Source organism: Bipolaris maydis, assembly GCF_028858645.1.
Source record: "Bipolaris maydis strain C4 unplaced genomic scaffold PSV08scaffold_10, whole genome shotgun sequence".
Classification (NCBI taxonomy): domain Eukaryota; kingdom Fungi; phylum Ascomycota; class Dothideomycetes; order Pleosporales; family Pleosporaceae; genus Bipolaris; species Bipolaris maydis.
In genome coordinates, this window is record NW_027093866.1 from 1,799,971 (window position 1) to 1,815,736 (window position 15,766).

Below are 15,766 nucleotides of genomic sequence, written 5' to 3' on the forward strand. Positions count from 1 at the left end.
CTGTGTTCTATCAAGGTAAGTACTAGGCTGAAATTCTGCTAATATACATAGAGATTTTTCACTTCCACATCATTCATAAGTATCCTCTTGTTTCGAGATTTGAGAGAGTACTTCATAAACAGCGCGACGACAACCACTCCCACCGCGAAACTGATACTCGCACACCACGCAGTTGTGTAATGTGGTGAATCCGATGCCGGCCACAGGTAAGGAGTGTAAACATTTGATATGTTACCCAGCATATTAATAATGGCAAGCGCTACTGACTTCTTCTCGTTGGTCTGGCCAAGAGTTGCGCTGCTCCACCCCAATAGGATATTGTTGATGCCGAAACTGAAGCCCACAAAGAGGAAGATGCTAAACAGGCGCGCGACAAAATTGCTGGTAGTGAGAGGAATGATAAAGCCGATGATTACAATGCTTTTACATATCACGATATGCCAAGTACGCTCGTTCCAGCGGCCCGACGTCCAGGAGATGATAAGTCCAATGATGGCAGCGAGAAAGAAAGGCGGGCATGTTAAGGCTAGTGTGACATTCCGGCTATATCCAAGGCCCAACATGACGGTGGGAATGAAGTTCTGGAATCCAAGCGAGGAAACATGCAGGTTGTACATCAGAGTCATCGCCCAGGTGCGCCAGTCAGTAGCTGCGTGTCGTAGGCCGGACCAGACGCTGGTGCTTTCTTGTGCGTCAGTCGTGTCAATGAGGATACGGTTGTGGGCCAGTTGCCTCTCCTCTTCAGTCAGCCATTTGGTAGTCAAGGGGTTATCGGGAAGGAGCCAGAAGGCCATGAGAGCGGTAAGTGCGGAAAAAGCACCTTGAATGATGAATAGCCTATCATCCAGTTAATCATGAACAAAGAACATAGCGTCGGGATGTGCATGCGGACGTACCATTGCCAACCAGTCAATCCTAGCCTTTTATCCAGCTGAAAGACACCCGCTGCAATGAGGCCTGCGAAAGACCCAGAGAAATTATTACCAGTGGTTAAAATAGCAAGTCGGAAAGCGATCTCCTTGCGCGTATAGAACAAACTGATGATGTAAAGTGCTCCAGGATAAAACTGTTAGGAAATGTTAATGGTGTTGCCAAATCCGGAAGATGAACACTGGTGAAGACGTACTGGAGCCTCGACAATACCAAGAATAAAGCGTAGAACCATCATACTACTGTAGTCATGTGCCAAAAATGTCAAAAGACTGACAAGCGACCAGGCAAAACCAAAACCCGCCATAACAAGGGAAATCCGAAACCTATTCAATAACATGTTGCAGGGCAGTTGTGCAGCTCTGATAGTTGGCAATTTATCAGTGCTGGACATGCAGCATTTGTTGAAAGGGAGGGCGACTTACATATATCCAACAAATAATATAGACACACAAGTGTTGTACTGCGTTCCCTGTAAACCAAGATCTGCCTCGAGGTTGTTAAGTCTCGCATTGACAATGGCATTGCGATCAAGGTAATTGAAAGTGTACATGAACCATAGTATAGGCTGAGCCAAAGGTTAACTTATTAGATCATCCTTCTGCCCCAAACTGGCTTTGTGACATACCATGATGTAATAATCTAGTTTCTTCACAAGTTGTATCTCCCGAGGGTCTGTCTTCGTGTGTGCACCGAACTTATCTACTTTGTCCATGACGGGTAGCTTCAAGTTCTCCACGTCGCCGTGCTGGATCGTGTCGACTGGCATGATGTGGTTCTGGATAGCCTTATGGTCTTTCGTCTTGGTGTCGCTGACCGCGTCCAGTGTATGTGACATAGGTGCAGACATCATGGGTCGAGATTGAGAAGATTGTTTTGTCGGATCTGAACTCGTCTGGCAGGGGCCTAAGATAAATAGAAGATGACCCTAAAGTATTTAGGGACGATGTCTCTCCTCAGTCTGGTCTAAAATGATGGAAGTGAATTACTGCGTACTATGCACTAGGTTGAAACAACTGGACTTCAATGCAGGTGCATAAGTCAGTATCTCGACAAGATACTTCCGGTGCAGATATGTACTTGAAAGCTTAGGTTTCATAAAATTTTACCGGCAACACTTGTAAGGATAGTATGGGCTCTTGTGATAGAGGAGATGAGGTAAATGCGATGATGGATAGTGCCGATGTTAGGGACGACTACTTGCAATCAAAGACCAAAAGAAGTTTCGCTTTCATATGCACGTGAAAACAACCCCATCAAGTCTCTCCCGTATTATCTATAGCTGTACAGGGCATCTATAGAATAGAGATAAGGATGCGGATGCGGATACGAAGCGAGGGATTATCTAGCCTCCTGAGGCATCGTCACGTGGGAAAACTGGGGAAGATACTGTGTAGGAGCCTGGAAGAATCCCAATGAACGTTTTTGGTCGGGGGATAACTACAACCCAGTTCCAAATGCCGTAATACTCATTACCTGTTGGGCAAGACTCAATTAGGTAGCTAAGTCATAAAGGGCAACTAATCAGTAGGCTGCTATGATGCCGTTATCATCGGCCGAGATAAAGTGCGGGGTTCGAGCCGTTTGGGAAAAGAGATAAGTGTTTGGACGGCTATGCGTCTGCGAAGCTCAAGGCAATTCAACAATCGAGAAAGAAATCGAAACGTATAGCAATCGAAGCATCACACATTCTCAACGGTTTGACCTTGTCCGGCACGAACGTCTTTATGTTACTGATGGAACATTGCTTGACACTTTGCGAATTATCTGTTCCCCTCAATTGTAAATGAAGAAAAAGATAAATAAAGATACAGAGCTTCTACTAGACTTTGCCCAGGAGCCAATATGCTGTTGCTATCCGGTGTGGATACTACCCACCCATCGAGAGCCACCCCATTTCTTACTCAATACCACTCTTGGCCCCTTGCCTTGCGCACCGCTTCCGCTGGCCGATACGCCCCACTCTTCGCCGTCCCCAACCCCTCCCTCACCAAGCCAATTAGAAATTGCACGCCAACAGCCACGCCATCTACAACCATGACCTGCCTCTGCTTAGTGCCGACGGCATCCTCGCAGGCTTCCTTCGCGCCTGTCATGCCCGCACACCCAAGCAGCAGACAATCCGCCTTCCTGCCGTCTACAAGCTCCTTCGCCGCGCGCGTCACGCCCGCAAATACCTCTTCTTTTGGCTTGTTTTCGAGGTCGAGCACCGAGATCTTGCACGCAGCGCAGCCAGCAGAATAGTTGGCGAGCCCGGCGTCGTAGATGGTCTGCGCGTGCAAGATCTCGGAGCGCTCGCTGGTGGTTATGACACCAAGCTTGTTGCCGCACATGCGGGCCGCGTATAGAGCTGATTCCATGATGCCGAGGACAGGTGCCTCGACTTCTTCGCGCAAGGCCGTGATAAGTGGGTGGTTGCTGAAGCAGGCGACGAGGAAGGCGTCGAAGCGATGTTTAATAGGTACAATTTTGCGCAGGCACTCGGCAGAGGAGAGAATGCCGTCAACGCGGCCTTCGATTGCGCTAGGAGCTGGTGGGGGTGCGGTGAAGCCGTAGACTGTTACGCCTGGGGGGATCTTGCTTGAGATGTTTTGTAGGCAGGCGTTGGTGATGTGAGGAGAGGAATTTGGGTTAATCAAGAGGATGGATATTGGGCTTTGTTGAGTACCCGATACTGACAGTAAATCGGCGATAGTCGCATCCATTTTGGCAAGGGTCTTTGATCTACGATGTGGTGTGGTTGCCGTTTGTTACGTTTCGTTGTTCATTGACAAAAAATTAAAGACATAACGAGCAAAGAGTCAGTCCCTGGCTAGTCATCAAGCTACGTGTCGTGACTTCTTCCCCACGCCAGATCATCTAAACCAAATCTGATGGCCAAGCCCAACTGCATTTGGTACCATCCGTGACTCCACAATCGATGATACTTATACACTAGCTATTCACTTGCTCAAACGATAAAAAAATGCAAGATGGGTGTCGAAACGTTTAATCAACTGGATTACAAGAAACACCAATATCAAAAACATACAGGCACCAAAAATTTCATCATCATCAGTGTGGCAACCACTTCATGTAAAGTACCATTCACAGCCAAAGATCTCGTTCTCCTGGTATCATACCTCTTCCTTGTTGGCCCATCCTGCCCGTGACAAGTTTTCCCTTGTTACGACGCAAGAACTGCCCAAAGCCCTTTGTTCCCACAATACCGGCACCGTCATGTTGCCACACAACATTGCCTCTGAGAATCGTGTATCTGGGCCAGTTCTGAACAACGAGACCTTCAAACGGTGTGTAATCAACGCCGTGATGGAGTTTTCCTTGGCTGATAGTCACATTGCCTCTCGGATCCCCAGGCGGGTACCAGATGACCAAATCCGCATCGAATCCCGCCATCAAAGTTCCCTTTCGGTCATCCATCCCATATAGCTTGGCTGCATTGCTTGCTGTGAGTTTCACAAACTGTGGCAAAGTGATACGCGCCTTTTCGGGTGGTAGACACGCTTCCGACTGGTTGAACAGTAACGCCATCCTCGTCTCTAGGCCCGGTAACCCATTGGGTACCTTGGAAAAGCGAACAACACCGTCAATAATGCCAGCTTTTTTTCCTAGAGGGTGGTCGTACTTTGTCGCGGCATGGTCCGAGGACCAGACAGTGAACGCTCCGTTGGCGAGGCCGCGCCACAACCCCTCAAGATCTGACGGATGGTGGCGCAAAGGCGGTGCACAGATGAACTTAGTGCCATGAGAATGGTCACTGTTGCTGCATTGCTTAATCTCTTCGGAAAGAAGAAACAGGTAGTGGGGACATGTCTCGGCATGAACTGGCAGCAGGCGCGCTTGGGCAGCCATGACATGCTCAAGGGCCGATTCAGAAGACATGTGTACAAGAAGAATAGGGGCATCGATGAGTTCAGCCAGCGAGATGGCCCGGTACGACGCCTCGTCTTCTGCAATGCGCGGTCTTGCGACTGCATGGAAGAAAGGGTCTGTGTTGCCTTTTGCTTCAAGACGCTTGATGACAAGGGCAATCATGTCTGAATTTTCCGCATGTATCATGGTGGTCATGCCCAAACTACGGCAAGACAGCATGACATCGAGTAATTCGCCGTCATTGAGTTTGTATGGCTCGTATGTCATGTACAGTTTGACAGAAGTAATACCTTCCTCATTGACTAACTTTGACATCTGGTCTTGAAGTATTTCCTGGGTGGGATTTGTGACGACAAGGTGAAATCCGTAGTCACAATACACTTGGCCGTTTGCCTTGGCGTGATATTGCTGCACGACGTCCAGCACCGAGGTTTCATGACGTTTTTGGCCGGCGAAAGCGAGAACAGTAGTTGTTCCGCCTGCAATGGCACTCCGTGAAGCACTCTCCCAGGTGTCGCCAGTTGGCATATTGTCTTGTTGAATGTGCGTATGTGAATCTATTCCACCTGGGGTGATGTAGGCACCTTCAGCATCTATCACTTTGGCATCCATTTGTCCTGTTGCCAGATTGTGTCCAATTGCAGCAATTTTTCCATCTTTGATACCAATGTCTAGACCAGCGGGGAGAATTTCGTTTGCAGTCACCTTGAATCATTATCGCGCATCAGCGGTCCGGGCCAGTAGGCAACATGAAAATGGGATGGTATGGTAGGTACATACGAGAATGCCATTCGTGATGACGCAATCATATTGCTGTTGAGACATGGTTGAAGTGAGACCTCTATGCTCGATATGAGCGAACAGCAAGCTCCATCACGTTGCGTTGGAGGTAGGCTTTGGATATCATCCCACTAGCCATGTTCCGATGCCGCTTCTGGCGGTTGCCTATCACATAACCCTTTGCGGCTGTTATCTCGGCCGTCCGCTACTATCCTGGTCGGGCTCGGCGTCGGCATCGGCTTATCAATGCATACCTAGCGACAAATCGTCTAGTCATACATCTACCTATCTCCATCAGTTACGCGGATTGTTTTATCTTAAGATTAATCGTGCTTCTCCACTTATGCTCTGACCGTGCTGCACCCCATATCCCTCAGGCGGTTGACAGGATTTCCCATTGTCCACCTACCCAATCCTTCCATCTGGCTGGCTAACGGAAGTTTTACTCGGCAGACGCATTTATCATGAGTGGGAAACCAGATTTGCTTATAATTGACTCAACAGTCCAGGAAGTCGACATCGCTCGCCGGCAAGTATTGTCCGATAGGGTCAATTTGATATATTATGATTGCCCTACGATTGATGAATTCAAAAAGCGTATGGAACCAGGAGGCCCTTATGCCAATATCGTCGCTATCATGCGCAATGGCTGGCACAAGGCTGGTCCTCTAGTAAGCCAACGTCCGTTTGCTGCTGACGTCGTGCCTTACTTCCCTAAATCGCTGAAGCTCATCGCATGCAGTGGTCATGGGTACGACGCCGCGGATATAGATGGATTAACCGCTCGGGGCATTATGTACTGCAATACGCCAAGCGCATGTACTGAAGCTGTTGCTATCACTGCCCTATCTCTCATCATCGACTCGTTCCGCTTTCTGTCTTTCGCGCAATGGTGCGCGAGGTACGATTGGATGAAGAGTCGAGAGCTGGGTCTGATAGCCGTCGATCCCACCGACAAGACTCTGGGTATCGTGGGTCTTGGAGATATTGGTCTGGCCGTGGCCCAGAAATGTGAAGCTGCGTTTGGTATGAAGATTCATTATCAAGGCCCAAGACCTAAGCCCGCAGCCGAGAAGTTGTTGAGTCACAGGGCTGTATACCATTCAACGGTTGAGGACATGATTCCCGAGATCGATTGTATCGTCCTTGCCGCACCTTACACCAAAGAAACTCATCATTTGCTGTCGGACAAGCAGTTTTCGCTCGCAAAGAAGGAAGGTCTACGGGTCGTGAACATTGCGAGAGGTGCAATGATTGACGAAGATGCTTTAATAGAAGCTCTAGAGTCTGGGCGCGTCCCCGGCGCAGGACTTGATGTTCACGCAAACGAGCCTGAGGTCGATCCCAGACTCAAGGATAATTGGAAAGTTGCTCTGCTCCCCCATATCGGCGTCTGCTCGAAAAGTAGCTGGAGAGAGTTTGAAAGAATAAATTTGGACAATATCGAGGCGTTTTTTGCAACTGGACAGCCATTGAGACCACCTGTCAATCACATTAGCTACTAGACTACATACATATATCACACAACCCCTTCGTCTTTGACGGCATGAAAAATCCATAATAACATGACAGACGTCTGATAAGTTTCTACAGGCATCCTACGGCTGACTGCCGATGCAGGTGTAAATATTCCCGTGACCCAAGTTGATTCAGACCATATCCTGGCGCCGAATGCTCCTTTATTTGTGCATGAGTGGGGCGCAGGGATCGCCGATGCCGGACTGGGTATTAGATTGGCTATAAACACAGCTATGTTTAGGAAATAATAAAATACCATCGCTGGTTTTATCCTACCAGCTTATCAAAATTCTCTGTAGATTGTAATACGCTACTTTTGTTAGAGCAGAATCCATCGACAACAAATATGCGTAAGCCAAGCTCATCTGAATACAAGTTTAGGTGCAGGGAGCTAATTTATGTCTTTGCTCCTAATGTCAGCCTTCTTTGTTGTCATTGGAGCTGGAGTCGTTGGCCTCACGACAGCCCTGGAGCTTCGGCATCGGCATCCCTTAGCTAAGATTATAATAGCAGCAAAATATCTGCCCGGCGATAGCGCACCAGACTACGCATCTGCATGGGGAGGCGCAAACTGGTTCCCTGCTGCTACAGACAACGGCCCCCAACAAGATTATGAAGCAATCACGTAGTTACTGTAAGTTCAAGAACCTTTGCTCGGAAAGACCGGAATGCGGCATCAAGCCCATGCAGATCAAATGGCACTATGAGGTCCCCATTGAGGAAGCCGGAATATTGACCCCAGCGACCGGGAAGCTGTGGTTCGAGGACCTGGTAGGTGGGTTAAGAAAGATGGAGAAGAATGAGCTACCAAAAGGAACGGCATTTGGGTTCGAGATGGCGAGTTTTGTGATTGATGTGCAGAGGTATCTACCGTGGTAAGTTATTATTGTAGCCGTTTTCACTCATTCCCGGATGCCGGTCTCAAAAACATTCAAATGACATTTATTCAGGTTGCAAACTGAAGCTATCCGCCTTGACATCGAAATACACCGACGCATCTTCGGTTCCATCGACAACGCATTCAACCGTTACACTCAAGCTACCGCCTTTTTCAACTGCACTGGTCTAGGGGCAATGACTTTGGGAGGCGTAGAAGACAATACTATGTATCCTGCTCGGGTAAGCCCCACTCCATGTCTTCCCCTACATTACACAGTCTCACTGCAATGCAAATCCAGGGCCAAATCCTGCTGGTAGAAGGTCCCGAGAAGCCGATAAAAAACATGTATTTCCGCGCTCCTCATCGTGCTGGTGAAGCTACGCACATTTTCCCGAGGGGTGAGAATGGTGGAGTCATCTTGGGTGGATGTCGCCAGAAGAACAACTGGAGTGGCGAGACGGATCTTGCGTTTGCTGAGGTCATCAAGAGGCGATGCTGCTCACTCGCGCCGGAACTGGGGAAGCCAGAGGACTTGAAAATTATCAAGCATGGAGTTGGACTTCGTCGTACGTCAGAAGTGTTTAGGTATATATTCGATGACACTAACTGTGGAAAGCCGCAAGAGAGAACGGGCCACGAGTGGAATTGGAAATGCGGGATGGTAACGTGGTCATTCACAATTATGGAGCGGGAGGAGTGGGATTCCAGGCATCGTGGTGTGTTCAACTCATAAATCTACCCTTTTCCAAAGTACTCACACTTTTTCTTATAGGGGTTTGGCGCGATATGCCGTCGATCTACTTCCCCAAAGAGCACGAATGTAGGGGAAGGGGCCCTTTCTGTAGCGATGACACATTCGATGGTAATACAAGGAAAACAGATACTGCAGTTCTATGCTTAAGGTTATCAGCATGATTCACTGGCATAAGGGCAGAATGTTGAGGTATTAGGTTCTCATGGGATTGATGTAGGAAAAGAAAAGCCATCCAGCGACGAACAATGGCTACTCTGTTCACTGATAGTTGACTCGGTGCCGCTTATCAGTACACGCCCGTTTATGACTTGTATCTGTAGCCGCCGGCCTAAGGCGTATTTGCTCGGCACGCCCCAAATCCAAAGAGGGGACGTTTGATAAGACCAAATGACAAGGTGCCCCGCCCTCAACCCCCTGCCGGCATCGCAAGTCGGCCGAGCGACCGGCATTGGCCGACGAATTTAAGTATGTATCATCAATACATGTCATGCAGCAAAGACCGCAACATCAACCTTCGGAAGAATAAAAATCTACCACAAAATCATACTGAGATATGGATTCAAACAACGTATTGGACAAACCAAGGCTGTTGACTGTTGCCGCAGCACAGATGGGCCCAGTCAAGAGCCTCTCAACACCCAGATTAGAAACTCTACGCCGCATGCTCAAACTGCTCGAGAAAGCCGCTGAGAAAAACGTCAAGCTTTTGGTATACCCAGAGCTAGCTTTCACAACGTTCTTCGCTTCCTATATTATCAGAGATCCAGAAGAACTTGCCAAATTTTTCGAGCAAGCGTCCCCCTCAGACCCCTACGCCTTCGTCAACTCTCCAAACATCAAACCCCTCATCGACCGCACAAATGAGCTAGAAATCGACCTCTACTTCGGATTCGGCGAGCGCTGGGTTGATGCCACCAAAACGGCAGATTTCAATACGGCGGTGTACTACTCGGCGTCGCAGCGCAAGTGTTTAGCAAAGTACCGAAAAGTGCACCTTCCAGGACGGAAAGAGCCACTTACGACCCCAGGATTCACTCAGCAGCTCGAGAAGCGGTATTTCACAGTCGGAGATCTGGGTTTTCAAGCTTTCCGCGCACCAGGTCTGGTTGAAGGTGCATTAAAAGCCAAAGACGCTGATGCAACCACTATATCAAAGGAAAACCAAGGGAAGGGCGATCCCATTATCGGAATGCTTTTGTGTAATGATCGTCGATGGGCCGAAGCATGGAGATGTTACGGATTACAGGGTGTTGAGCTGCTACTAGTAAGTGCTGCCTCCATTTCTTCTTGTGTTCTATCTTTGCCGTAAGTGACTGCTTAAAATATTATGCTCTACAGGAGGGCTACAACACAACAGCATTCGCCCCACAATACGAAGGCACTCCTGAATGGCAAGAACAAGAAGCGCTCCACCACCACCGTCTCTCCTGCCAGGCCGGAAGCTATCAAAATGCCTGCTTCAGCATTCACTCTGCCAAAGCCGGTATAGAAGATCACGGCTCACTCATCGGCGGGTCAAGTATTGTCGACCCCAACGGCCATATTATTGCCGAGGCAAAAACAAAGGAAGATGAGCTTGTGCACGCGACGATTGATCTAGCAAAATGCAGGAAGGGGAAAGGCCGGGTTTTTGCGTTTGATGACCACCGGAGAACGGAGCATTATACAAGGTTGTTGGAGCAGACAGGGGTAGTAGAGCCAGAGCTTTTGTAGTTAAGCCTTTATATCAACTTGGTATCATCTAACTACGCGTGTTGGATGTCGCACCTGTATATCTAATAAAGTGGCTGGTGAACTTTTCACTCGAAACTACTATACTTAGCACCATCAAATGCTGCCGAAGAAAGTGCAGAATTCTGCACATATTGGCGCTTATGTCAGAATTTAGTAGCTGGTCTATATATCGCTTGCATAGCAATGACGTTACCCTTAGGTTCGCTGCTGCAGGTTTGCTCTAGAGATTACTAATTCGTCATTAGTAACTTAACACCAAAGCTACGGCAGCTAGAGCAAGATGAGACTATCCGCTCCCCCTCTTTAATCATGACCCATCAACGCACGATCCGAATCCCCTGATGCACTCCGCCTGCATGCTATCCGGATCAACTATTTGGCACCGCGGCGCTTCATGTACGCACATTAATCAGCATCAGCATCTCCAGATCTGTATTCACTCAACAATCGCGCGATTCGGTGCTGGTTATGCTGTCATACTGGAGGGGAATAGGAGCCAGGCGGTATTGCTATAGCCAATCGGATCACGAACCTACTCAAAGCTAAATGTAGGCGAGCTAGGCGACATACTAACCGACAAGACCGAGAAAATCCGGAATCTAAGTCCTGCTGATAGTCGATTGATTACAAACCTTGTGCTTATGTCTACAGAAACTATTTTTTAGACCCTGATCACTACAAAAGCTTGATCTTTCCCGAAACTAACTTCCTACCCCACTAGTCCTTTCTTTCACTTCATTCTGTCCTCCGTGTAGCATAAAACTGAGAACGAACAATCACAATCTATAGATAGTCATGGCTTCTTTCAATGATCATGGCTTCCCCATAGTTAACCTGTCGAACGACGGTTGGTCTACTGAAGATGAGGCTACTGCTACTTGCTTCTGTGGATCTGTGCAGTTAGTTTTAGTAAGTGAATTTGTCTTAGATGCATTGCAAGCTGTAACGATTGTAATTTCTCTTTATCTTATCTCTAGTTATAGCTCTAAGTCTCCTAAACTGATATTTTTGATAGCCTCTCCAGAAACCCGGGCTCCTAAACCGCCATGTCTGTCATTGCATCGACTGTCGCAAGATAGGATCCGCTTTCTATCAATCCAACATCACCGTGGCAGATTCGCATCTCAAACATACCCGTGGTGAGGATAACCTCACCGCCTTCAGCGAGGCGGAAACAATACGCGCCAACGCACGAATGACCAACTACTTTTGCAAGACATGTGGAACTCTTATGTATCGCCGTGGCGCTCGGTTCCCTGGGATGACTATATTACGTACTGGCACTGTCGACGATCTCTCTCTGGCGGAAACGAAGTTGCGGCCGCAGGTGGAGCAGTTCATCGAGAGGAGAGTTGCTTGGTCTGTGCCGATTGAAGGGGCTGCTCAAGCGATAGGGATGCACAAACCTTCAGATATAGAGGAAATCCCATAGAACGCGTCAACTGTAACCAGAGTATATTCTGTTATATTCCGTTCTAAATGTAAAGAGCGTCCTCAAACTATAGGCGCTTTAACATAGATTGTATGGGAATAAACATCCCAAGCTCAATAAGAGAATCAGGGCAAAGATCCGTCGTGTTTGTTTATTCCATTTACGTAATTACGGCCTGTCTTACTACTAGACTTTCTGTGCCAAGCTCTGTGCTAAGAACACCAATACTCCTACCCCGCATTATACAGTGCTTGGTATTCGAAAACCTGAGTTTTCCCGCAAATTTCTCGCTTCACACGCCTATTTGAGGTGAATTTCCGTCTTTAGATCTTAAATGATTTTTAATATTGATCCGTCCTTTTCCATCTTCGTGTACCGCTTTGAAAAAGGAAGCTCTCATCGGCATCGACTGGCTGCTTGCGATATCACATGAATGAAAAAATGTAATTCAGCGTGCTGTGAATGCTACAAATAGCTAGAATACATTGCGTACGAGACAAACTCTCAAACTTGTCTTACTCTTGGAAGAACTAACGAGCAAAAAAGTGGGAGGCTTTTCACCAATAGAATCATGCCTCAAGCTCGATTTGCACTCCTTGCTTCGTTGTTATCATCTGTTGTCTTTTCCGACCCTTTCAATACCTTCGACGGTCCAGGTTTCCCTGCGTGTCGCGAAGTCGCAAAAGTCTACGATCCAAACACCGTACAGGAGACGATTGATATTGTCCGCACAGCTGCTACCAATGGCACACCTATCAGAGCGTCAGGTAAAGGCCACATGTGGTATGATACCATGTGTTCTGATAATCCTTCGACTGTGATCGTCCGGACCGAACAACTCAACCGCATCAGCGAATTCGACCTTCCGGTAGGGGCGCAAGATGGTTCCGTGATGATAGAGGCAGGCGTTACATTTTTTCAGCTTGCTGAGTATCTCCATCTGAACAACGCAAGCATGGGCTATACACTAGTGAACTGGAACATAACATTGGCAGGGAGTATTGCAATGGGCGCCCACCGGAGCAGTCTTCGCGAAGACAGTATGGTAGCTGCAGGTGCGCTGGAGCTTCACATAATCAACGGAAATGGTGAACTTCGTGTGATCAAGAGGTCCGACAGCGATGAATGGCTTGCTGCATCTACCTCACTGGGTTTACTTGGAGTCATTGCCAAAGTAAAGTTCAAAATTTATCCCGATTTTAAGGTTTATGCTAAGCAAGACATGTGAGTGCTCTATTGACCGTCTGGATACTTGTTTACACTGTGTTGACTAATTACCTAGTCTCGCTGAGGATGAAGTGATTAATGGGGACATTTATGGACTGATTGCGCCGTACGCAACTGCAAACCTTTGGTGGTGGCCCTATTTGCGCAAGTTTCACCATCGTTATTACGATCCAATTCCAGCAGGGTTGTCCGATCAAGAAGGATTTCAATCAACCTTCAGTGTCACAAAGGCTGAAGCTGATTTTGCAGCAGGTCTGCTAAACTCTGGTGAGTGTTTGGTAATATTACCATGCACATTTACTTATGTTCAAAAGGCAAGATCCTACCTACGTCTAACATGGCTGCTGAGACATTGTTCTTTGCATTATGGTCACCACCTAACTTCCGTGATAAGAGAACGGACAAAGCAATCTCAACCTGGCCAGTATACGGCTGGAACTATGACGTGTTGATCGGCGGACTGTATCCTGGTTACGGAACACAATGGGACCTTGGAATTCGAGGTCTGACTCTTGAGCTAGCGTTCCCGGTCACGATTGCAAATGATGTGCTAAAGCATGTGCGAGAGGCATTCGACAACGAACTCAAGAAAGGAATTGTGATGACATCTACTTATCGTTCTGGTATAAATATCAAGTTCGGCAAGCCTTACAATGACTTACTTGGACAAGTCTCCACTAGTGCTGAGGATGGTGCGGACTGGACAAAAGGCGCTTTGATGTTCGACTTTCCAACTTTCAAACCTAGCTGGGGAGATGGCAAGAGGTTCAACGAAGATTTCTATAACAGACTGGCTAAAGGCCTGATCGAACGATTTCCATGTCGACCACACTGGACTAAGAATACAAGAGAAGTCTTCAATCTAACGATGGTAAACAATAGGATTGACTCAGGACAACTTAGAAGATTCAAGATTGTGAGAGAGGAATTCGACCCAAAGGGAATATTCCGAAGCGTAGTTGGAGAAACTCTTGGACTATATTAATCAATTAGCTTTGCAATAGTCTCTAAGTAGTATTGTGTATATTTAGGAAATTAAACTCTCTCTTCCTCTATGCACATCTGACTCCCTACGTGTGATAGTAGATATCCAATCCGCTGCCTTCCTACCAATTACTTCCCCTTACGATCTTGCACTATATTTCAAGACGTTAGGGGCTTGGAAGCGCCTCGAGAATCCCCTCAAATCCCGCAATCTTCGCATGCAGCTACAGCAGCTCCCGCGGCTAATACACACGCTACAATTTCAAGGGATTCTATCTCCATCGTGCCAATGTAAGTAGCGCAGGTCGCAAGAGAGGTAGCAAACGCCGCCGCGCAGCCTAGAAGCATATTAATAAGACGTAACTATCTGCTAAATTGGAGTACTCTCCGGCTGCGTACTTACCGAGCCAATTACACCCATTGAGTTCAAGGAAGTAAACAATACAACAGTCATAAATAAATTTATCTTTAAACTAAGAACATAACGCACTATCTTGACCAGGTGCAATCTCAGGTCATATCTATTATCAGATTAGGATCAATCACAGGCGAAGACGTTGATATCACCCTGTTTAAGTAGGAGTTGGTGTATTTTTCAGAGAGGTGTGTACCTATAGGGTTTGCTGGAGACCACACTTAGTACAAGGTTATTCAGACCGACGCTGTTGCACTTGTGGGTAAGATTATGGCGGACTGGGATAAGATGATAGCCAACGACTTGGGTAGCGAGCAGGGTTAAGGACGTAACCAGTCAAAAAATTGCATTTTGCTGGCTCTATCTGGTTTTCGAGCGAGTATGAATGGAGACAAACGTTGATCACTTGATGGAAATAAGAGAACATTGCGAGCGGTGATGAAGGATTTGAAGGCCTGACAAGACTGGGAGAAGGGAGCTTGTTGTAAGTAGGCGATGGTGTGCGAGAACTAGCTAGATTTTATATAACCGCTTACGAGTCTTGCTACCTACGGGTTGAAAACTGTATCTGCCGGAAGAGTTGGGAAAGACATAGCTTGGTTGACCGAGGCCTGATCAAACTTTCCAGGGCAAAAGCTGCGTGCTCATCAGCACTAGATTGTCTTGAACAACTACAAGGGTCTTACCTAGGCGGTCAGCCGGGAAATCCATTTACTAAGCAACATGCTTAAGTGAGATGAATTCAATAAACTCTAAATCTCGCATAAAGCTTCCTACAGACCCAATGGCAACTTGTAAAGGCTTGCTGCTAGTGAGAATTTTCAAAAAGTTATACACCGCACGGACAAAACAATCTCATTTGGTGAGATCGTTTCATTAATCGGGTTACGGTCAGCTCTTCGTGAGTCTCCCAGAGAGCCTTTCCCTCCAGTCAATCTATTGCCTCGTTGAAGGGCTCCGATGCTATAAAAAGAAGGTAAGTTTCAGCAACTGTAGGCATGTGATAGGCTTTGCATTGCCTCTTTGCAACTAATTCCGCATCAATCCCCGTTGTCTGTACTAGTCCTGGTGCTAGAACCTCATCACCTTCCATAGGATGAGTCATTGTTGCAACTTCTAGCTTACTATTACGACCTTTAGAGTGCAACAAAAAAACTATCCGGGCTAATCAATGATCCTAGGCTTCTGTCCAATCGCTAATCAAGACCCGTGATTTATCGCTACGCTGGTCTCGGCGTT

The 15,766-nt window shown here is 47.4% G+C and overlaps 5 protein-coding genes across 5 annotated transcripts; 4 read left to right on the forward strand and 1 right to left on the reverse strand.

Annotated features, from left to right (window-relative positions):
• On the reverse strand, window positions 1-5,628 carry PSV08DRAFT_411174 (uncharacterized protein; the record flags this gene model as incomplete). Its single annotated transcript, XM_066093879.1, has 8 exons — window positions 1-837; window positions 897-1,066; window positions 1,127-1,292; window positions 1,356-1,498; window positions 1,559-1,708; window positions 2,922-3,510; window positions 4,394-5,508; window positions 5,584-5,628. 8 exons carry the CDS (start codon window positions 5,626-5,628, stop codon window positions 39-41), a joined length of 3,177 nt encoding a protein of 1,058 aa, XP_065948858.1. The 3' UTR covers window positions 1-38.
• Window positions 5,629-6,047: 419 nt separating this feature from the next.
• PSV08DRAFT_378106 (Glyoxylate reductase) lies at window positions 6,048-8,805 on the forward strand (the record flags this gene model as incomplete). Its single annotated transcript, XM_066093342.1, has 9 exons — window positions 6,048-6,987; window positions 7,177-7,308; window positions 7,430-7,451; window positions 7,483-7,516; window positions 7,612-7,976; window positions 8,052-8,220; window positions 8,280-8,547; window positions 8,598-8,697; window positions 8,754-8,805. The coding sequence occupies 9 exons, from the start codon at window positions 6,048-6,050 to the stop codon at window positions 8,803-8,805; spliced, it is 2,082 nt and encodes a 693-aa protein (XP_065948859.1).
• Window positions 8,806-9,288: 483 nt separating this feature from the next.
• Window positions 9,289-10,448, forward strand: PSV08DRAFT_183740 (carbon-nitrogen hydrolase; the record flags this gene model as incomplete). The annotated part of the gene is made up of 2 exons (XM_014227415.1): window positions 9,289-9,999; window positions 10,074-10,448. 2 exons carry the CDS (start codon window positions 9,289-9,291, stop codon window positions 10,446-10,448), a joined length of 1,086 nt encoding a protein of 361 aa, XP_014082890.1.
• Window positions 10,449-11,180: 732 nt separating this feature from the next.
• Window positions 11,181-12,050, forward strand: PSV08DRAFT_227335 (Mss4-like protein). The gene is made up of 2 exons (XM_014227414.2): window positions 11,181-11,378; window positions 11,485-12,050. Exons 1-2 carry the CDS (start codon window positions 11,265-11,267, stop codon window positions 11,899-11,901), a joined length of 531 nt encoding a protein of 176 aa, XP_014082889.1. The 5' UTR covers window positions 11,181-11,264; the 3' UTR covers window positions 11,902-12,050.
• A 422-nt stretch (window positions 12,051-12,472) lies between these two features.
• PSV08DRAFT_249482 (uncharacterized protein) lies at window positions 12,473-14,113 on the forward strand (the record flags this gene model as incomplete). The annotated part of the gene is made up of 3 exons (XM_014227413.1): window positions 12,473-13,125; window positions 13,184-13,395; window positions 13,443-14,113. The coding sequence occupies 3 exons, from the start codon at window positions 12,473-12,475 to the stop codon at window positions 14,111-14,113; spliced, it is 1,536 nt and encodes a 511-aa protein (XP_014082888.1).
• Window positions 14,114-15,766: the final 1,653 nt, after the last annotated feature.